Source organism: Ischnura elegans, chromosome 2, assembly GCF_921293095.1.
Source record: "Ischnura elegans chromosome 2, ioIscEleg1.1, whole genome shotgun sequence".
Lineage (NCBI taxonomy): Eukaryota > Metazoa > Arthropoda > Insecta > Odonata > Coenagrionidae > Ischnura > Ischnura elegans.
In genome coordinates, this window is record NC_060247.1 from 119,460,450 (window position 1) to 119,484,565 (window position 24,116).

Consider the following 24,116-nt stretch of genomic DNA (forward strand, 5'->3'; position numbering starts at 1 on the left):
AACTTTTCCGAAGAATGTTGATTTTTCAACTGTGAGAAACTGAGTTGGAATTTCTTCGTCATTACATTGGGAAAATCGTCAATGGATAAAGTTATTCTATCGGAGCAGAGTCTGAAATACAGCCTCCATATAGATTCTTGAATTAATGCATGATAAAGGAATTTGTTGCAAGTGAAAGGATTTAAATTGAAACATGATATATTGCTCCTCTTGCAAATTATCTCTTTTATAAAATAGTTAGCGGGTGTAAGAGCTGCATGATCATTGCAAAGGAATTGAGAATGCAAAACATATTATGGTGTGGAAGGTGACCATCCGCTTGAGTGCATGATTTCAAGTAGAAAATTCAGTGCTATTGTTGACAAAGGAAACTTTCATTTGATGCTCACAAGAGACAAAAATGTGTATTTGTCTGAGTTTTGAAAAATTGGGCTTAACCTAATCCCTTACTTATTCACAAATTTTTCCTGCTAAGATAAACATCTTGAAAACTGTGCACGGTATGAATGAGACACAGCAGCCTCAAAACCATGTTAACATGTGAAACAAAACTTGTTAAATTCATTTTTTGAGGTCATAATACTTAAAATATAATTCAAAGGATTATTAGTACATAAATGGTGAACATGGGTGCCGACTTAAAAAAAATATTGGGGTCTTGCCCTGGGAAATGTTATAAGTAGTGAGTTTTAAGGTTTTTTAAAGCATTTAGAAGTCATATGATCAGCATAAGAACCCTGATAACTGGACACTCTGGGGAAAATCTACAAGCCTGACACATTTTTTCCTTACACCCCATAACAAATTTTTGAGGGGGCTCGGGCCCCCTCAAAAATGGAGTCAGCACCACTGATGGTGAATATTAGAAGAAATACAAACTAATTTTTCAGCATAGTTTTATTGTAAACAGTAAACCTCTGACAGCATACACAAGAATGATAAAAATCGCAATCATTCCCCAAACTTACATTTCCAGAAATAAATATGGGTCTTCACCACATCAGACTTACACCGTAATTGCATTGTGGCAACACTGTTGCAGTGGATGAAGCAACATCCTTAGGCACAGTTCACAATCACTACATCCCTAAATGACAGCTTCAAATCCTGGTGAAGGCAATCTATTTAGCTCTTCGGTTCATAAAAATCAGTCCCAGGAGATTACGCTCAATCAGGGTTAGTTCAGCAATAGGAAACAAACTTTTAATCACTATGACTGGTGTCATCGACTGTCGTCAGGATGTTCATCTTCAGCTGACGATAAATCATCACTATGCACGGTCCGGGTGAGGCGGTCAAGGTTTGGTGAGGAAGACACGGGTATGGACAAACTGGTTCTCGTGCTACACCCTTCGACCAAGCGGTGCAATTCACTGGCACTATAGCCTAGCATTTGCTTCAAGTCACACACAAACTTATACACAAACCGTTTCCCATGAACCTGAAATGCAAATATCCAATTCATTATTTTGCATACAGAAGTGAATGATACCGTAATTGTATGAATATAGTCCCCCCTTATTTTCCAAAAATGCCCGTCATAAAATTTAAGGGGGGGACTATATTCAAACCCATTTTTTAAATTTTTTCCAAAAACTCAAGCCTCAAAATTAGGGGGGGGACTATATTCGGAGGAATACGGTAATTGCATAAGAACCTTTGAATACAAACAGTTTCAGCAGAATAGGGTAGTTTCCTTCATCAAAGAAAACAAAAGGCATTGATGGCGATTCGTTACCCACCATTAGTGTATTCATAATACACAAATTATTTGGTTTTTGAAATACCGGTTTAGACGAATGGCAAGGGTCAAATTTTATCCTCATTTGAAAAAGGCCAGATTGGCGCCCATGCGATTCCACTCCACGTGACGTCACAGGGACCTAGTTTCTACACGAGAGGATAGAAGTTATGCATCGTCAGAGGCTACCAATGCATGCATGAGGCACAGAGCTCAGGGAAACATGTCTTAATAATCACCTATTAAAACTGGCTAAGGTCGGAAAGTTTTCTTCGCTTGATAAGGTATTAATAAACCTTTTTTAAGCCATGCGCTACCAGACAGGAAGGTACTCAGCTACCCGTTAGCATCCTGCGTCCTATCATCGCTCAGAGCCTCGATCAAGGTCACCTACCAGGCGGGAGGGGGAACCAGAAATGCGTCGTACGGACTTTTTCCCGACATTCATACTTACGCGTCGCGTTTTCGCGCGCTTGAAATTTTTCACTTTTCATTTGATCGCGAAAAATAGATATCGTCATTTAAAAATCTAAAAGCGTGAAATACGTACTCCAGGAGTAATAATCTTTCGATTTAGGCAATAAAAAAATAATAGGAAACCACCCTATTGTAATACCTAATCATCAATTATAACCAATAAGTAGCAAATGATTCACATAACTTGTAACAATTATTTTTTGTACACATCTGACAGGCATTTAACAGCCTTTCTTTTAAGAGCATAATTTTAGTTGTGATCTTGGGCCATCACTGATAGTAATCTCCAAACTAAATACCTATTGCTTGATAATTCAGTTTTTAATGCCTTGAGGAAAACTCATCGGAACCAATGAGCTAAACAGAAAACAGTTTTACCACTCACCTTTGCAATCATCTCTCCCTCATAATAGTAGCGCAGTGCACGGCTGAGCTTTTCATAGTTCATAGTTGGCTTATTTTTACGTTCTCCCCACAACTGAGCCACAGTTTCTGGATCCACAAGTTTAAACTCGCCTTCATCACCAAGCCACTTGATAACATGCCTATGATCTTTATCAGTCAACAATTCCAGTAGGAACTGCCACAGCTGAACTGGGCCATTAGAACCTGGAATTAATGAAACCAATGATCATATCCGAATACAAACAGTAACAATCAGAAGTAGCAACTTTTTAAAACTAATTAAGTTATATTAGAGCACACACCTATCCTCAATTTCAAGACAAAATTACGCAAGCATTACAACATTCTGATATGGTTGTGCTACTCAAGCTACCAGAAAAACTTATCAACAAAATATTCAAAAATCCACAACACATAAGTACATACTTGATATTTTTTGTACACATGAAACCCTGTTTATTCATCTTAAAACCAAAAGCAAGTTCAATCATTACAATTGTATAAAATGTATGGGTTGTTCGAAAAATTCTTGGCATAGGAATTAAAAGGAGATTTATTTTTTATTTTTAACTACTTTTCTACACTATCTAATTGTCATAAATATTTTTAATCATTGGTTCTCTGGCTTCCAGATTCCATCTCGTAAGAGTATTCCTACGAAAGTGCAGCTAAGTTCCCAATAGCTGATTGGCTGACTGTAGATGGTTTGGATACAGGGTATTTACAAGATTCCTCGATTCGAATTCCCTGACTTTGCCCTAGCATATATTTTGTTTATCCTGACACCTGGTACTAGCCATCAACACCTTTGCCTTTTCCCTCCTTGGAATGGATATGTATCTTTTTCTCACAAGTCAATTACAAGAGGCTGTCGAATAGGAGGTAACACTCAAAATTAAAAATTGGTTTTCGTTGTTTAAAACCAAAAAGATGTGAATGAAAAACACACAGGCCAATTCAAATTCGATTTTTAACAGAGATAAGTCACTTTAAAAGTCCGCTAGGAGGATCAGCCATGCCCATGACGCAAAATGTATTTCTATTGGCTGACGCCGTGTGACGTGTGAACTTCATGAATGTTGCGTGTGTAACGCTTGAAGAAGCCGTAAACATATTGGGTTCGTGGAAATAGTGGCCAAAAGTTTATCATCGTGGCAAAGTAAAATGTTAATTTTGTTCTGGCTGATTCTCGAAAGGCATTGACATTATTTACAGAGACTTGGAACAATTTTTCTTGTCTCAAAATGAATCATTTCATTGAAATGAAACTTTTTTAAGATGAAATATTTACATTTTTGAGTAATCACGGCAATTATCATGGATGCTTTAATTTGTGGATGTACCATGGTAAAATCCTTTACTGATTACAGCTTTTTAACTTCCGCACACAAATTACAGTGAAACCTCTATACAACGAACCCCTATACAACGAAATTTTAAGAAAACCCCTCTTTTTCGAAGTCAATGGCCCGGTCCCGGTTCCTTCCAATGGATAATGCACGCAAAAAAACCTCGCGTAACGAACCTCTCTAACTACGAAAACTCCGTATAACGAAGTCCACACTTGGGCCCAAAACAGGAAAAGTGCCCCTCTAGAACGAATTATTGAGAATAAACTCAGTATTTTACATTTTATAATTTTTCCTTAGATAATTACGTAATAAGCAGGAAGTAGTACTGCAGCGGAGGGTGCCGTTGACGTGTCTGCTAAGGCAATGAAGATAGTATCGACGGCAACATCGGAAAAGGCGCAAGCTCAAACGGGCTCTCGGATTCACATGCATATTTTCTAAACGCGTGAGAGTGTAACACGGCCCCCATAAGTCATACTATGTAGAACTGGCTCGCCACCATCTGCTTGTCTCGTATCAACTCACTCTGCGACCCCTGTTCCGAAAGTACGTATCAAATGTCTCTTCGGAGTTGTTGCGAGCGAAGTTGGGAGGGGAGTTGCCTTTTTCTCCCCCTCCCCCCCAGTTAGCTGGAGGATGAGAGCGGGTCGGATGACTAATGGACCGAGAGGGGCGGGGGCGTAACCGTGGCAGCCGGCCAGCTGTAACCCAGTACAGAAAGGTAACCTGAGAAGATTTCTACGTAATGTGATCTTGCTCGGTGAAGGCCATAGTCAACTAAGATAACTACTGATTACTCATCCACTCCTCTATCACCCTTCTCAGCTAACGGGGAGCGAAGCATTGGCTTTATTTGTACCTACTTTTTCTTATGGTGGGAACCGTCGGAGTTGACAATGTATGTTTACTATGGCGAAGTATTCAAAACTTCATTGGTTGGTGTTCAACCAAGGAGCGCAAATTTTTGTCTACTCCGTCCCCATCCCAGAGGAAAATCTGGAGAATCCCCTCCACCAAATATATATATAACCGTCTTTTCCTTGATGGATGTAGTCCGTTAACCTGCAAGTGGTGCATTTGCTCGAGATCGTACATATATTAGTTCGATTGCTTGAGGATACCATCTTTATTGTGTTTATGGAACGCCCATAATTCGACGGGGATCTGGTCCAACTGGAAGAATTTCGAAGCTGTTTTGGATTCCACGCCGATCGCCAAGAAATTTAATACTTGTGACACGGATTGGGCGAATACGTTGCGGAAGACAGGTAAGACTGAAAGTATTTTATTTGATGATTCTCTACCAATTTTTCTATTACGCCATGAAATTATTTTGCCGTTTAAAATCACTGATGTTTTGAAGTATTGCATCTCGTAAAGTAATTCATCTGTTGCAATTGTATAATAATCAAAGGCAATTTATTTCACAATTTTGAATAAAATTATCAGTGATCCTTCAAGATATAGCATTTTAACTACGTTTTTGATAACAAAATATTGGTACTCAAAAACTGCAGCTCCACTTTCACGGCTAATTATTACGTTCTAGCGCTTTATCCTATTCCCTTCCGTAAATTCCCATCACCTGTGGCAATAAACCTCTCCCGTACCTTCACCCTACCCTTTCTCCTAGTGACATGGTATGACGAATGGCCTGAGGTGTCTTGCCTATCACATCATACCTTTCCTCTTCCCGTCCCCCCTTCCAACCCGCCACGACCCTCCAGGGCACCCGTTCCCCACTTGACCAGTCACTAACTCCCACCAACCAAATTTTCATGCATGGTACATACCTGATGGCATCGCTCAGCAATGTCAAGTAACGTAAAAGAATTTATCTTTTACGTTACTTGACATTATTTACGTTTTGCTCAAAACCAAATATTTTTTTATTTATCGAGGAATCACTGATGATATAAAAAATGTGGCTAGTCTTCAACTTATTTTATCTTCATCGCAATGGATTCAGTAGTAACAAAGATGCGACTCTTCAGACTCGAATATCTTTCCTGTGTGCGAGAACAATTGAAGTCTGGAACTCATTCCCTGTTCGCTTTACTGATTATTAGGAGCTGAGAAAATATAGGAATAGTCTGTCCTAGTCTGCTTTAGTCATTACCTGTGGAAACGGCTGCACGAGTTGATTGTGACAACAGGACTTGCTTCTACGGTACGAACTGGAAAATATTTTGAGATTATTCTTTCTTAATTTTTCTATAAATTGAGTATATTTCGGTTATTTTTATTCCTTCCTTATTATTATAATTATTCCTTTACAGTAAAATGGCCAATACCACCAAAAAACGCCGACAACTCTCCATTGAAACGAAGTTGCAAATTTTGGAATCGGTCGACACTGGAGAGAAAAAAACGGCAATTGCGGAGAGATTTAACATTCCGGCATCCACACTTTCCACAATTATTGCCAACAGGTACAAGATGGGAAATGGTATTGAAAAATTTGGTCCGGAAAGGAAGAGGTCTCGGTCATGCAAAAATGACGAATTAGACAGGAAAGTATTTGAGTGGTTTACGGAAGTGAGAAGTGCCAATATCCCGTTATCTGGGTCCATCCTACAGGACCGGGCGAAAACAATAGCCCTAAAATTAGGGATAGATGATTTCCACGCCTCTAATGGATGGCTCTCAAGATTTAAGCGTCGGTGGAATTTGACGACTCTCAGGGTATGTGGGGAGGAAGCAGCTGTCGACGTGGCCGTGGTGGAGGAGTGGAAGAAAAATTTGCCTTCCTTGGTGGCTGGGTATGATCCCAAAGACATTTTTAACGCCGATGAGTCTGGCTTCTTCTATAATCTCCTTCCGGACTCCACGTTTGCTACCAAGGGAGAAATTTGCCATGGGGGCAAACGAAGTAAAGAAAGATTGACCGTTCTTTTCTGCACTAACAGTGACGGGTCAGAAAAGTTGAAGCCTTTCGTGATTGGTAAGTTTGTGAGTCCGAGGTGCTTCAAGCATGTTAAAAAATTGCCATGCCGTTATGGGAATAACAAAAGTGCGAGGATGACGGCAATTTCATTTAGAGAGTGGTTCGCATCACTTGACGCAGTCATGGGGGGTAAAAATTGAAAAATTCTTCTTTTCCTTGACGGCTGCACCGCTCACAAAACATCAGATATGAAGCTGAGAAACGTGAAAGTCGTACATTTTCCCCCTAATTGCACGAGCAAAGTGCAACCACTCGATCAGGGGATTATTTCCCTCGTGATGAGGGCATATAGAAGGCAGCTGGTTGAATATCTTCTACCTAGAATAGGAAAAACGGAAGACATCAAGTCACTGAAGTGGAACATCCTGCAAGCCATTCAGCGTCTCTGTGTTGCATGGGATGGAGTAGAGAAGAGCGCAATCACGAATTGCTTCAGGAGGGCAGGCTTTCCCGGAGAGATGGACGTCCAAGACGACCCACAGCCAGAGGAGAGGGAGGAATGGGGCGAAGTCGCACAATTGTTAAACATTGAAGGGGTATCTTTCGAAGACTTTGCAAACATTGATGATGATCTCGCTGTTTTTGGCAAGAATGAGGATCCTGAAATAATCACAGAGACGCAGGATGTGAGCGATGAAGAGAGAGAAGAGTCCAGCAATTGCGTAGTGCGCCCCAGTTGGAAGGAAGTGGTGGACGCAGTAGATGTTTTGGAGCGAGTTTTTATTACTTCAGAAGATGGAATAGAAAATTTGAAAATTCTGCGGCAGGTTGAGCAAGCAGCCAGTAAAGAAATGAGAAAAAGGATGAGACAGACAACTTCGCAAAACTATTTTAAATAGAATAATTTTAATTAAAAAACTTAAAAACAGATACTGTCTCTTATTTATTAAAAGTATTATTTAAACCCATTTTTTTTTCGAAATTTGTATAAACTTCCTGAAGTGTAATCATTTGCAAAGAATATGGAATGTTTCGGCTGAGGTAAGTCTCAAGAGAGCTGACTGTATATACAGCGAGGACAGTAGACGATGCTGTATTTATATTTTTGAGGAGGTAAGTGAAGGAGAGATAAATCGAAACGCAGATTACTAATACATGAATTTTGTCCTCCTTGGTGTGTGTCAAATAAGTTGGGTTACTTGAAGAGCGGCAGACCACGGGGTCACGCACTGTCGGAGACGCATGAGATTTCGGTTAGGGGAAGGGGAATCACTGAGGAGAGGAATGGGCGAAGGAGGGCTCCCCGAAGAAACGTGGAAGGGGAGGGGAGATAACAGCAGCATTGTAGAGAAAGAGTCCACTAAGTGCGTAGTTCCTCTTCCTTTCAGAGGGGAAATGTTATTGAATAATAGACATTTTGGTATGAAATGTTTGGGAGTGGTTAGTTGTAAATCCACTCCTTTCCTCCTCATTTCAGTGCGTGCGTGGGGTTAGACTTCTTGCTGTGTCCAACTGGAAACATCTCCACTCCAAATTGTTAGCATGAAATATTACCAGTGCAACTAGAGTTTTCAGATTATCGATCTTCGCCTGGTTTGGGCAGAAGTCCTTCAAGTGTCATAAAAGACGCGAAAATGAGTGGGATCAGGTTCTTTCACGTGTTTTTATTCTCTGCTAACGTAACGTAACTGATTGCTAACGTAAGTCGTATTGAATTGGTTAGATAGTGCTTTACTGACTAATTATTCCAGTTTAATAGTTTTGGCCTGCAAATGGCACATACGAGAGATACGTTCGGTAAAGGACTGAAAAACCACAAACCTCGCTTAAAATAGACTAACAATATCTAATTATGAAGAGGTGAACTGGATGAATTCCCAGCGATTCCAACTGTCCTTATACTCGGGGAATACTTTGTTGTTGTTTTTTGTCTATCAGTGGGTAAAGTAATTGCGTAAGCTTGGTTTCGCTGAGCGTAGCCCGGGCAGCCTACTGATGACGGTTCCGGGATTTCCTTCCTTACCTTCCAATTCTATCCTCTCCCGAGGGCGTCGGCGGGCTCCTTTGTCGCGACGACCCCCTCCTTTTCCCTACCTTTTTACCACCCCCTTTCCTTGGGTAAAGGCTCCCACACACCTGAGCGGCCGCGGTGGCGGCCGCGGTACGCGGCCAAATATCAATGTAGCGTTCAATGCGTTCACACACACCAGAGCGGCCTAGCGGGCGCGGCCGCGGCCTGTGCAGCGGTTGGCCGCCGCGGTGGCGGCCGAACGCGACCTGTCGAGTTTGGCCGCAGGCCGCGTTTGCTCACGCCTACAAAGTTTCAATTTTCCAATGGATTGCCTTAACGAAATAGGGCTACGCAATCACGAAACGGTCTAAATATGTGTCTGTTAACATTTGCATGACTTAGCCTTTGCTTCTGAGGTTTTTTATAACCATCGGAAGACAATTACCTGAGGAAAATGTTTAGTGTAATTCGACCCATTGTAGCGCTAAAAATTGGTTGTCCAGGTACCTTCTCCGATGGTGATTCATAATTGAAATAATTCAATTTGCGGTTTATAAAATATCAAAGAACGCATGCATTACTTTCCAATTGAAGTCTTTTTTTGTCTTTTGGAAATCGCTCGCGAGCCTGAGCCATTTCAATATTTTAGTTACCTGAAATTAACAATGTGTGCGAAGCAAATGCTCAAATATGCTCAATATATAGAAAAAATATAGGATTGAAACATCAAGAGGCCAATTAGCCGTAAAAATACAACGCTTTTGTATAGACCAGTGGAACCATGAAGTACCTACCTACGTATTTATTTACTATGTAGGTACCTTTATTTACGGAAAAATTCATAAACCAGAAGAGGTTTATATTGAGGCTAATGTTTAAAAATAATGAGCCATAAAATGTATCCATATCTCGGTTTTCTCTTATTAAAACGTAAGTCTGCAAATATAAGCGCATTAGGTCTAGGAAGCTACTGCAAATCGTAAATGTATTGCTCATTAAACGATTAACCATTTAAATGAATTAAAGTCTTTAAAGTTAAATATTCCGGTATTTGTTTACAGTAATTCATTTAGGAACCCATTCCCCAGTTCCACCAATCGAACAAAGTGATGGAATTTTGAAAGGTATTTTTGACAAAAGTAAATGTTAGCCTAATACTTTAACCTAGTAAAAGTTGCTTGTTATTGCGCTCAAAATATTGGTATAAAAATTATATCTGTATTGGCACGTACAAATAATCCATCAAAAGAAAATAATGCTTTCAAAAGTCATAATTTTGTGCACGATTTCAATAACATTATTTTATTTAGCGTAGCTAACGAGTAAAGAACATAAATAGACTGATATTTTAATTCTTCTACTATTTTTTCGATAGCATACCTTAGTGCAGCGGTTCCCAAAGTGGGGGGTCGCGACCCCCAAGGGGGTCGTAGGCCGTTCGGAAAGGGGTCGCGAGATACTAATAATATGGTGAACAACGTACTTAAACTTGGACGACCATTTTTAGGGGGTCGCGGCTAAAAAGAATGAGCTAAAATGGGTCGCGGAAAGAAAAAGTTTGGGAACCGCTGCCTTAGTGCAACTTCTAGACGCTCTGTTGGTCCGATAGGTCTTCGGTACTTACTGTTGGCGTCAAAATGATGTGCCGCTGTACTTTGCAAATTTATATCTGGACTTCAGTGGATGCCATAATTATATATAACACGTCATTTTACAGGAAATTTTATTCTCAATTCTTATTTATTTTTAGTGTTATGAAAAATTCAAAAATGTAGACGCGTCAGTGCAATAAATGCCTCCGCACACCATATAATTAGCCGTTTTGTCAACTTCATGAACTTTGTAACTCAACCTAGGGAAAACTACTACGTCAACAACATTCCATCTTCTACAAAAAGTTGCAACCATTAATGTACATTAATAAAATGGCTTTTGCGTATTATTATAACGCATATTTTGTTGCAAAATAACGAAAATGTTTAAATACTATCTAGTCCTACAGTTTACCCCGAAAGAAAAAATAAAATTGATAGAAACACTTCTTAATTTATTTGAAAATTTTCTATGATCCATAATCTATAACAATATTAATATTTGTGTATGTCAATAACTTCTATTACTGTCATGTTGCCAAACGGGGCCGCGCCAGGCCTGTGCTGGTTACCAGGAAGTAAAGTTTAGCGAGCAAGACGTGGAAACGCAGCTTTCGTTCGCTCCGGCGTATTGTTTTAATGCCATTACACAATCTAAACTACATAAAAATCATGTAATTTCGGATCATGGAAAAGTTGAAAATAAAGTCAGACGTGTTTCTATCAATTTAATTTTTTATTCTGGGTAAACTGTAGGACTAGATGATGTTTAAACATTTTCCTTATTTACTATATACGCATATTTTATTACAACAAAATATGCGTTTTAAAACTTCGCAAAGGCCACTTTATTAATCTATATTTATGTTTGCAACATATTGTGGAAGATGAATGTTGTAGACATAGTAGTTTTCCCTAAGTTGAGTTACAAAGTTCATTAAGTTGACAAAACGGCTCATTTTATGGTGAGTCATTTATTGCACTCGCGTGTCTACATTTTTAATTTTTATAAAATAAAAAAGAAATTAGAATTGAGAATAAAATTTCCTTTAAGGTGACATATTATTCATTATTATGGCATGCACTGAAGTCCAGATATAAATTTGCAAAGTACAGCGGCACATCGTTTTGACGCCGACAGTAGTGAAGTCCTTCGTGATATCGTGCCTCACAGCATGCAGAAGCTGGTCAAAGCATTCTAAATCAATTCTAAAATATAAATAAAATCGCTCATCATGCTCCCTTAGCTTCTTGTAAAGGGAGTGAATTTCTCCTTCCTCCTCTCGAGAAAGATTTATTTCATGAAACCATATCCGACGCTTCTTTTTATAATAGATATCGCAATTTTGTAAACTGCTCATTAAAGTATGACCGAAGCTGGTAAGAATCAAAAAGCAATTACCTGTGCCTTCGCTCTTCGTCGATTAACGTGGCTAGTAGTACTGCTTCCTCTTCAATACCAGAACTATTATTCACCTCCATTGTACATGCTGGATAAATATCTACCTCTACAATGGTCGGAGTTCGTCGGTTTTTCGCTCTCGGTGTAAGTGCAACATTTCCCTAGTCGTGGCCGATTAGGTGTGTGCACAGCGGTGCCCGCGCAGCGGGCGTATCTACCGCGCGGCCTAGTCCGCCACCGCGGCCGCTTAGGTGTGTGGGAGCCTTCTCGGGCGTATAAGTCTCGGACTTGGTTCTCGGGCTAAAGTTGAAACCGTATGGAGATTTTTAGTCTCTCCTAAACACTGGATGAAAGGCGACAAAGCGTGGATTCAAATATTACCTGGCTTACTCGAGGATAGTACTGCGTTTTGGCACCGAGGAATGGGTGTACCAGCAGAATACCGATCGTGTCCAGCTTCTATTAAGTCATACCTGAGAGGAGTATCGGTCATACCGAATGCATTATCATCTGAGATTGCCATTGTTACTTCGATTGCCGACTTCCACGATTTTACTCGTGGTAACTAACACGCCCCACCTAACTTCCATCGTCGTTTATAGATATTAGTACATACCGGTCACGAACATAGATATTTACCGGAATTTCAATAGGATGCCAACAATGCACTTCATTTCGTAAGTCTTTGGGCAATATTGCTCTTTCAGGCAAATTTGCTGCACAAAACTGTCATTTGATATCGACTTCAATTATTGCGCTCAAAGAATAATGCCGACTAGATACTCAGGAAAATTATGGATCACTCTTTAAGACGTGATCCTTTGACATTAATTTTGGCGCTCCTTAAATTTCAGGCCATAGTTAAAGTAAGCGATGAGACGTAGAGCAGAATGGATGATGAAAATAGTAATTTCAATAAGAAATACGCAGATTGAAAATCACGCGGTGATAGCCACGGTATTATATAGAAGGTAAAAAATAAAAATTGTTTATCATCACTCTAGGGAAGGTTTTAATGGCGAATGAAGCAAGATTGATAAATTTACTCGACTTGCATCGTAAAGCACACGGAACACTTTGTGCCCCTGCGAAGACGCAACCCGCTCGTTACCCCTATACAACGAAACCCTCTACAGCGAAGTCATGATTTTCCCGGTCCCCTCAAATTCGTTGTACGGAGGTTTTACTGTATAAGGTAAAAGAGCAAATCATCACAGTCAATATCTTTCCCCTCCCAGCTGTTTTCTTGCCCTGTGAAGGGAGGAAATTTGGGGCTCCCTCCGTTTCTTTCCGGATTGACATTCAAACTTCATTGGCACAGCTTTTTTTAAGCAGATGCCTCGTTTTAGTCAACCTTTAATTCCCAGACTAAGTAAAGAACATATACTTTCAAAAATGTATTGCATATTAGATAACAAACCAATAACTTTGGCCAAGATAAATAATTAAACACACAAAATATCACAGTTGAGGCAAATTTTTACTTGAGAAAATATTCTTAATTGGACCAGATACTAAGCAAGACAAAAGGTGCAAACCCCGATGAGATAAATTACTTGAGACATACCAGTGCGTAATGGAATGTTTCCGGATCTTTCATGGGAGTTGACATTTGGTAGACGGGCTTGGGTTTGACGTTGAATTTTGGGCTTCCCAGAATTCACCCTGTTTATTGTTCTCGTATTACTAGCCGTTGTTCCCGCTTCTGAAATACTTTCAGACATCACATACTGTGGCTCCTCTGTTTGCTTTTGTAATACAGCTGAAATTAAATTTCATAAAAATCACATTAGTATATTTGCATTGAAGGTATGGGATGCAACAAATGATATTTTGTGCAATGCATTCAAGTTTCCAGGAATCTACAGTAATGGGCAACTTTTACAGGAGAGCACATAATATAACAGTCCAAAGCTTATGCCAAGTGACCCCCACTTTGCAGTGCCAGACTGGTCAGGTGACAAACTGATATGGGTGGCCTCTGGCTTTCTGAGGTAACCAATGATGTTATCTTCACCCGAGAAACAGGTATTTCATTAAAATATGAAATGAAAGGCACTGCCTGTCTTTTAAACCGTTATATTTATGGGTTTAAATAAACATGCATGCATTAGTGAACATATATTCGTTATTTAATGATAACGGAAAGCAAGCGCTATCACATGATTTTTACCATGATTTGAGAGAAAATGATGTGATCTCTATTAGTTCAACAGTCACTTAAAATGATTAGAATAGTTGGATACCACTGGTCTTATTTACTGTTGGATATGCTCTCATATGGAACAAAATGGCCACAAGTAATGAATAACGTGAAAATTACAGCATATTAAAGATGTAAAAGAAAAAAAAAATAAGGGTGAAACATTTATTGCTGAAAATGTCATTCCATGTACGTAATCGTGGCTGCATTAATGGTCACTTGTTGTCTCAGTACGATTTACAGAGGTAGTTAGGCAGTCTCAGTATGATAAGTGGAGGTTTTATGAGATAAAGAGGTTCACTACAAAGAGGTTTGCCAATAAATTTACATGTAAATCTGATGGGACTGTAGGTGTGATATGAAGTATGGAGGTTTATGATGTAAAGAGGTTCACTACATAGAGGTTTTACTGTATATGTTCAACATTTCAACAGATGACTCATCTGCATCAGAGTGAATGAATAAGTTTGAGTGGATAAAAGACAGTTGAAATGTGAAGATAAACACAATGATCAGATAACTCCTGATCAGCTGGAAATACGTTGGGAAATTGGGTGAAGTACTAAATGAAGGCATTTAAGTATGTAATTGGTCGAAATTTTCCTTGCTCACATTAAAAAATAAGATGCAGGGGTGTATTCAGTGTGAAGAACCTGGATTTTAGCTTGATGTGAAGTCATTATTTGCAGTAAGTGAATAATGTTTAAATTGGCTGAGCCAAAACAGAAACTAATTTCATGAGTGAACAATGTTTCAGTACCAATTTTTTTGTCTTAGGTTCAGATGCAAGTTCTTAAGTTCAACAATCAGAGGAACCTAAAAAAACCTGTCCTCGGTTATTTTGTTATGCAAAACATAATACATTGGCAATTTGAAGGCAGAGTTAGACTGAGAGCCAAATTAGTATTTATACAATGCACAGGAAAACAACCTACACACTTACTAATGAAAAAGAAATGTACCAACCAACAAATTTACAGCGACGAAGCAACTCTAAATGAGTCCAAAAAACGTCGCCGGGATCATTAGGCACAATTTGCTGAAATTCTTCGACTGTGAGTGAGCACAGCTTTTCACCAGTCATTCCCCAATCTGAAAGGCGGATCCCAACAAGGTTGAATTGACGCACAGCCCACTGCAACCAATGACGCACGTGGGCAACGGTCCACTCGGCAGGATCTGAAAAGCATTATTGAATGTATGTTATTATGTACTGAAAAATTCAGCTAAGAGAAAGTGAAGTAATATCATTAAAAATTCTTCCCGGCTTCACAAGTGCCTTAAGCTAAATTTATGTACCGAATGGAATCTTGAACCTCTCTTGGTCTTTCCTGAATTGTTGGTCCATAATCCACTTGATAACGTGTTCAGGGGTGGATGATGATTCCTCCACATCAGGCACTGGAAAAAATAAAATAAGAGAATCATTGAGAAAGGTATCGATACGTCCACTGCATAAATGCTCGACAATCGCCCACCAAATCAAATCCGCTCATCTAGATAGCCCTAATACTACTAGATGAGCAGATTTGATTCGGAGGGCAATTGTTGAGCGTTTATGCAGTGGTGGTATTGGTATATTCATATTGAAATACCATTTAGCTCCCATTTGAGGCCAATAAATGGTTGCTCAAACCTGCCTTAAGGCCTCCTTGCTGGTACATTAAGATGATTATACATATGTGAATGCATGAATGATTTTGGTGGACACGATCAGAACGTGCGCAGATGTGTAAACCAAATTAGAACAGGTTCTATTTTCTGCACATTCATTCTCAGAAATTGGGTGGTTACACAATGTATATCATTCTAGCTTTCATACATTTACACATTAGCTCATATGAGTTAGTTGGTAAATGTAGTTGAGCAGTCGTACTAGTTGAGTGGTTACATGTTACATTTTATTGCTGCTTTCATACAACTACAATCTGGCACCACGTCCGTCCAGCCGCTCATCTTTCGACCAACTGCCCCTCCCAGGCTACGTCCTACCTATATACCCAGCCGGCGGACCTCGAAAAGCCCGCCGACTTGGGATAGGGAGGCAGGACGGTCCGAGAAGGACAGTCGGCCGGATTTTGAGCCGTCGGGACGTAGCGCCAGGTCATGCTGCGTGACTTTTCCTTCATTAAATTCATATACAACACTTTTACATTGTTCTTTTCAAACACATGACCTCTGCCTTTCTTAGCTCCTACATGTTAATGAAACTTGTATCTAGGCTTTCATATTCAATGCCACCTTGTAATCATAGCAGCATAGTAAGTTATATTTCAGGTATGCATCTCAATCCGCATAAATCACAACATATTTGCAACAAATTTAGGCACTCATAACTACTATCGACCAGTTTTACTAATAAGGTCAGCCGCAATAAAATTCTTCAATTGTCATTCTAAGACAATTTTGCAATCTTTATATTCCTATTTGTAACTGACAATTTAAATTTCCAATCTTAACCAAACAGAGCACTTCATTCAGAACATGCTGACGACTAGTTCTTACAAGTAGCATGGTTTCATTTTAAAACCATAACCATCCCTTAGTAAGTAAAGGAGGCTCGTCTGAGCAACCAAGTAGGTACATGTAATTTTCATGAAAATTCTTAAATATGCTCTTCTAAAAGTGCATTGCCTCACCTTTCAAAAAGATGAACACAAAAGACAATTTTCCACATATTTTCACTAAGACTAATATTGAAAGAGAACATAATTACATTCATCTGCTAGTTCCAGGTATTCCTCTGCAGGTTTAAGGACATCTACTATATTTATCTTCTTAATATCTCCCAGCATTTTGATTTCCACATTAACTTGTACAATTCCTTCTCCTTGAACACACTGGTCCACGAGGTTTTTATGACTCTCCAACTGCAAGTATAAAATATGCATGATTATGTTAGAAAAATGTGATTAAAATGGCCTGTAAATATAAAAAAGCCTTTATTTCCCCATGAAAAATGGTTGATATCTTTCAGATTTTTTAAAATTTTAAACTTATGAGTGAATAAATGAATGAGGAAGAGGTTTTTTCAGTCAAAACTTATCTTTTCCTTTCAACTACCAAATTCTTTCAACATTTTGATACAATTTGGTGGGACATTAGTGACTTTCTAGAGAGTATATCCTTAACTTTAATTTAGGTATTCTGTTTATTTCCAACTTCCCTGCCAACAGTACATAATGGTCTTTACAATATTTACAATTATTTTGATTTGCTCGGGTTTTGTAACAAACATCCAGACACCTTCGGTTTTAAAGGTATCGACTTGATCCTATGGCCACTGGGCCTAAAAGTTTGATTAAAAAAAATATTTTTCCCCAATTATTTCAGTCTCACCAGCAAAGAAAGAATTTGAAATAAGCAATTTCTATGCTAATTTGCTTGTTCTTGCAGTTTGCAGTTACGTAGTGTAAATATCTTCCTGCCACTCCTTGCTTACCTTGCAAAATTGTCATACATCATACACTTCCGCCATCATACAAATAAATCCGCTCAACTCACCATTTGGGCATCCTGAAGCCAAAATTGATACTCGGATAGATCCATGCCGATTCTTTGCTCCAAAAGAGAGCGAAGAGTTGACAGGGGCTCTCGGATGTCCATATGCTGCATTATAACGCCAGACTCCTCACTGATTGAAAAGAAAATTAAACATATAATGAATAAATTTGAGAGATTCTTCTTTTTGTTTAAGTGAAAACTGTGTTGCCCCCATTGGAATTTAAGACATGATTTGCAAAGAGCCACATGGAGATTACCCATCATGTATGGATTCATTAAAAACCAGGCCGTATGCAAAATGACATGTGAACCATTTGAATATGATAAAGGATGACAAGTGGCATGCACGACGATGAGGTAGAGAGGGGTCTATCACACTCAGTGGTGCAGCGAGGGGGTTTTGGGGCATAACCCCCCTCCCCTCCCCCCAGAGCTCAGAGAAATTTTTAAGTTTGATCCATTTTACTTAATGGATTAGTATTACTTACAGAATAGTGTTAGCATTAATCAAATATCTCTCATAAAGCGGTAAAACAAGTCATTTTGAACCATTAACCTTAAAATATTTTCTGGAGGACGGCCCCCGCAACTCCCACTTACCCTCATGAGTACGCAATACCCCCACACCCTAAAGTATTAGTTGCTCCTAAAACCCCCTAGCCTCAATTCTTAGCTGCACCCCTGATCACACGGCACACAACCCACCAGTCATCATTTAAACTCTCTTCAGCTGATAAATTTCCTTCCCTTAACAACTCTTTCAGAATGAAGAGTGCAGCATTGTTTCGAGGAATCAAGAGGCCATTTTTATGTGAGCTGATTAAATTGACATTGGATGAACTACGAATGTACCTGGAAGTTTAAAATTGAAGTGTACAAAACTCACAAGCAAGTGCAACAGTTTAGGCCAAATAATACGCCAGACGTGTTCCCAAATATTACATCTTTGTCAATTCACATACATACCGCTCTCTGGGTGTGTACTAATCTGGAGACACAAGAATAATTGGAATAATAAAAAAAATCATGAAAATTAAAATTTAATCTTTACTTTGTGCCCAACTGATTTATTCCATAGGGTCTATTATGTAGGCAGTTATAGCATGATTAGTCGTATTGTCAAATGAAATACTCATTGAAATCCCTCTGCTTTGTCGATGCTGCATGAAAAGAATGCAAATTTTTGCAGGAATATCGTGTGACATTGTGAAACACATGCCATGTGATTAAATATTTCCTTCCACCAGGAAGTAGGCTACTTAAGTGGCAGATTTATCAATCTTACAAACACATATCTGCTACAGGAGAAACATTTACATCGAACACTACATTTAATGCTACACGGTAGCTTAAATGGCCCATCTAAAATAGGGCTACGTGGCATTATTGCCCATTTTAATTTCATATAGAGGATCCATGATTATATTTTGGTAGTTGGATTATCCAACTATAACTTCCCTTTGCATTGCTCCAAAACACTCAAAAGAAGTTTTTCAAAGTACTACATTAAACAAGTAACTTTGCTATGCTAGGCCATGGGCACGGGTGCACCTTGTTTGGGAAACCTCATCTGAAATTCAACTTGGTGACGTAACTGGTAGCGTACCTGACCAAACATTATGAGATCCCACTTCAAAACCCAGAAATCAAGATGATATTTTCATGACAAATTTCACTTTGAAATGTAGAGAAAGCATGGTAAGGAGACAGTAATGAAAATTGCTAAGAAAATGATCATGAATGATCAATCTCCAATGATTAATATTCAATTGTAATACACATACAACAATACACGTAACATTTGATTTTGTCTCAGCCTTCCTCTACATTAGGATGAACATTTGAAGCAACACAATACATTTTTCAGTCGGTTATGCTGACGATGGTCTAACCTCCTGTTCCAAGTTCAGCCTATTTTAGCCACTACCACACAACAGTTACCACTCATGTCACTGCTGTATACTCAATGCTATAACCTAAATTTGATAATGCTAACCTGCAATACCATTAATTACCGTTGAGCAGGTACTTACTATTTCTTTTCTGAGTGATTTTTCATTATCTGAACTTTTCACTGCCTTAAACTGTATGATATAGCTCGTAAATTTCTCTCGAGACAGCTCTTATAGTATAATTATGAAAAATACCACACATAAGTATAAAAAAGTCTATCAAGACTAAGTAGTAAAATACCAAGTTTCCAATTCCTCTTCATCCAACACAACTTCACTGGGTCTGGAGGTGTTTTCAGCCTCCTGCTCAGGCTCCATAACAGGCACTTCGGAATCATCTTTTTCAGGTTCTGTTGCCTTTAATATTTTATTCACTGGCTCTTCCAGGGTCGCATCTTTTTCAAGATGTCTGTCAAAAATAATAATTTCGTAAAAACACAGTAGTTACCCCATTTGAAGAGATTAGTTTGCAGGCAAGTAAAAACATAGCATGTATATAGAAAAACGCTTAATTTTTTCGTAAAAACAGAAAAATATAGTTTAAGCACACATTGCAATACCGAAGCCTAAATGACTTACCGTTTCCGCGGATCATGCTCAAATGAAATGAGCTTACTCCCACTCTGATCGAGTTTAAACACTAAAACTTGCTCTTGATCATCCATGGTTATCACTCGGCTTCTCCGTACAACTGGTCACGGACTGCATTGAATGAGCGAAAACAGGTGGATTAGTTTCACTCACTGTTCCAAATCTATCTTTGTTAGAATAATAATGTGCACTACAGGTTTTCTTCATGGATGCAATTTCAATGAAGACCTAAATAAGACGTTTACGGCATCAATAATACGCCAATACTGCCAAAACAACCAGTGACAACCTTGAGTAAATAACAAGAAGGAACTTTCGCGCGATGTAATGGAGGGAAATCAATTCACGTATCGCCGAACTATTAACAGCAATGGAACTATTAGAGCTTCGCACCAATGACATGGAGTGACCATAGAAGTACCTCAATCCTTGCGATCAACGAACATCGTCCGGCGGTAAATTAGCATGACAATAGTACAGTAATTGCAAGAGTTATGCAAAGTGACGCAAAATTTAAAGCTTTGTTGCCATAAGAAATGCTAGGGATGCAAAAACTAAGCAGGTGCTCAGTGGACTATGAACGATTGGCCACTTCATGAGTATATAATACATAAATATCAACACTAGTGAAAAATACACATCAACTTACTGATCCATTACCGAATCATTTATTTGAAACGGACGTTCATTTCCTGTCAAGCAGAGTAGGAAACGGAAGTTTTCGACGCTGCTGCCATTACATGACAAAACAACTGAGATACGATGAACCGAAATTTCGGCATATCATCAGCCAATGACGACATGCGATGCCAATTTGGCGCGGCTAGTTCGAATAGAGAATTTTGTTTGGTCTGCTCATCCGTGCTCAGTGTTTATACTTATACAAAAATTAACACGCACGAGTATATATACGAGTACAATATCTGACTGCATGACCGAGTAGAACGGAATATGTACGGAATGCATGAATCAAATTAGAACAGGTTCTATTACTGTTCAAGCATTCACACAAGTTGGGTGGTTACAGGGTGCATTTTGGAGTTCATTCTCGCTATCATAAATTTAAATATTAACTTGTACTAGCTAATGTACCGTGAAAACAGGCCTTAAGAGAGGAATGGTCCGTGCATCATTAGTGCTTATGTAAAGATTATACGATTCATAAGAGCAGTGGCGCCGACTCCATGGGGCCTAAGGGGGTCCGAGCCTCCCCAAGATGTTTTATTGGGTGGAAGAAAATATGTCAGGCTTGTCGATTTTACCGGAGTGTCGAGTTATCGAGAGTCGAGTTTTCAGGGTTCTAATGTTGATCATATGACTATTCTAAAATGCTTTTAAAAAACTTTATAACTCACTATTTATCGAATTTCCCGGGGCAACACCCCCAATACCGGCCTCGCCAATATTTTTTTATAAGTCGGCAGCCCTGCATAAGAGGTCTATTATGTCGGAAACCATAGTTGGAATAGAGCGATTGGGAGCATTGCAGGGTATCTTCAGACGTACATAAGAATGAGTGGGGATAGAGCCATGGGATTCAATGAATGATTGGGAATGGGATGAACATTACATATTCCGCAATCGGATCCATCAAATAATTTAATATGTTAAGTGTTTAGTGGTGCCAATGAAGGTATTAACCGTGATGAATGGCAAGCTTTTCATCATTGCTGATTTCAATATTGTCATCTTTAAATCAGTATAAGGATCGAATGCCTAATTTAACTAATAATCCTCCTTGCCCTTCAGAACCAAAGTTTATTGATACTTTTCTTTCTGAATTTGTGAAAATTACCAGACGGTGGCACCTGTGTGGATTTGGTGTCAATCCTGGCATCACTCATTGTGGTGGTTGATATCATATTAAATTCCAGGAAACCCTCTTTACCTTTGAGGAGGTTCAGGTTTTATCAGTTTTATAGGCTGGAAGAAGAAGAAGATTCTACTCCTTACACCTGTGGCCATGTAAACCCAAGATGGTTTTTGGACTTGACAATGACCCACCTCCTCTCCTTTCTGTCTTCCATAATTTTTTTTCTGCACCAAGTCTTCTTACATGATTCAGTGCTTGGTGTCTCCAATGCAGTTAGGGTATTCAAGGTTTCCTATCATTGCGTCTGCCTTTAAAAAACCTGTTTCATCTCCTTTTCCTGGAACGGCAATTCAAGGTTCCAAATTGTAAGTCCTTGACACTTAGCCAGGTCCGTCTTCCAACAGGTCCACCCTGATTCGATGCATTGGTTTTGGCATTTCATAACTTTTTTTTTACACAACAGGGTTGTTAGCTCTGTGTCTAACCCCAACCTGGAGGGCCAGGATATCCCTTTTTGTATGGATACTACCTCATGAAGACCTGTCTGGCAAGGGACCTTAACAGTAGCTATACTACCTCCAGTATAGCTCTCGAGGTTGTCAGCATTCAAGCCCCACCATTATGACAAAATAAGGATACATTCGGGGGATTGGAAGAAGTTTAGATGGAAAAAATCTCAGGATATCATGAGGAAACCATCATAATTTACCATTTGGTTTTTCAACTACATATGTGTAATATTTGGCCAGTCAGTTAATAATGCATCGGAACTAATGCCTAACACCTCTAGGTGATCGTGAGTGTCCCTCAGGTTTGCATGAATGGTTTAAGTGTAATCCTTCTGAATTCACCATGAGGCCTCAATCATCCATAAAACCACTGGATAAGGGTGATTTAGGAAATTTGCAGTCCCGCAGACGTGCATCATGACCAGGGCCATGATCATGACACCCGATCAAAAGTTTCATTCCACTACTCAACTAAAATCAGACCTGATATTGGTCACGTCAAATATGGGACTGATATAATATGTTTCAGGTCTAGAACTTTGGTCTGGAATATTTGGTATTATATTTTACAACACTTCCATACTTTCCATATCAGTTCGAGACTGGTTTATACAAAAATGGCTTTCCGTAAGTCAAATGTCAGATCTGAAATTCATTTAGGAATAATAGAAGCGGCTTCCATTCCGTCCCTGGGAAAGGGATAAATATCATCCAGTTATTTTTACAGTTTCTAGTACGCACCATCAGGGAGCTGCCGCGGACTGCGCGCGCGGCAAAAACATCGATTTTATTTTGCTTGATGCTAACGGTCGTAGTTGATTTCTTTGGATGGACACTCTAAAACGTTTGATGTAATTTTAACGTAAATATCTCGAGGTAACTCGGTGATACTTTTCTTATAATCGTACATGAACACAACATTTCGACGAAAAACAGGGTCCGCCATTTTGTATCGTATCGGCCACAAATAATACAACTGAGTCGTGAAAGTGGCCAAGAATTAACAATAATAAACCGCGTAATAATATTGTGCATTTTTGTTTCTATTGAATTGCAGAAGGTGCGGTATTAGTTAAACATACTGAATTTCGAAAAAAAATTCAATGCGGGCAATTTTTGCGAAATTTGTTCAACTTTGAGGCCAAGTAATTTGTTTAAAAAAGGAACCTATGAAAAACGGTTTGCGTTAAAAATGCGCAAACTAAATACAACAACTGTGCAAAGTTTCAAATCCCGCACTCAAAATAATCGTTTTTGAGGTTAACCAGCTTTTTATTTCAGCCCACTGTGCGGCGGAGCATTTCAACAGCGCTCGGCACTAAATTTACGAATTTTGCCATCGAAAAGGCAAATTTGCGGTTTAAATATCATTAAATTCCAGTCATCGCGCCTATTACGCATTTATTCACGTGAGTCGCATCAATATAGCATTTATCGCACATGCGATTTTCACGTATCACAATGGCGATAATGCATCTGAGGTCCAGGGGAATTTTTTCTCATGGCAATTCATGTGAATTTCATTGCTGCTCACCCTGCAAGAATAAAATATTACACATCCTTATCCATTTTTCCCATTCAATATGTTATATTCTGTATTTTATTAATGGGCCACAGTAAATTTGTTATATAGCTGTAAGTGGATATTTTTTTCGATTTCAGCCCCCTTTGCGCGGT

The 24,116-nt window shown here is 39.0% G+C and overlaps 2 protein-coding genes across 5 annotated transcripts; one reads left to right on the forward strand and one right to left on the reverse strand.

The window, feature by feature from the left end:
* Positions 1 to 882: 882 nt before the first annotated feature.
* LOC124154507 (DNA-binding protein Ets97D-like) lies at positions 883 to 20,854 on the reverse strand. Of its 4 annotated transcripts, none has more exons than XM_046528293.1 (10): positions 20,767 to 20,854; positions 20,106 to 20,228; positions 19,768 to 19,935; positions 17,575 to 17,704; positions 16,787 to 16,940; positions 15,370 to 15,471; positions 15,037 to 15,249; positions 13,435 to 13,629; positions 2,604 to 2,827; positions 883 to 1,441 (listed from the first exon to the last, which is right to left on the reverse strand). In XM_046528293.1, the coding sequence occupies exons 2-10, from the start codon at positions 20,189 to 20,191 to the stop codon at positions 1,223 to 1,225; spliced, it is 1,491 nt and encodes a 496-aa protein (XP_046384249.1). In that variant the 5' UTR covers positions 20,192 to 20,228; positions 20,767 to 20,854; the 3' UTR covers positions 883 to 1,222. The 4 variants fall into 4 exon arrangements, with proteins under 4 accessions (XP_046384249.1, XP_046384251.1, XP_046384250.1 ...); XM_046528295.1 differs by lacking the exon at positions 20,767 to 20,854 and adding an exon at positions 20,511 to 20,705; XM_046528294.1 differs by lacking the exon at positions 20,767 to 20,854 and adding an exon at positions 20,539 to 20,704.
* LOC124154515 (tigger transposable element-derived protein 6-like) lies at positions 5,639 to 7,399 on the forward strand. Its single transcript, XM_046528307.1, has 2 exons — positions 5,639 to 6,145; positions 6,255 to 7,399. The coding sequence occupies exon 2, from the start codon at positions 6,259 to 6,261 to the stop codon at positions 7,060 to 7,062; it is 804 nt and encodes a 267-aa protein (XP_046384263.1). The 5' UTR covers positions 5,639 to 6,145; positions 6,255 to 6,258; the 3' UTR covers positions 7,063 to 7,399.
* Positions 20,855 to 24,116: the final 3,262 nt, after the last annotated feature.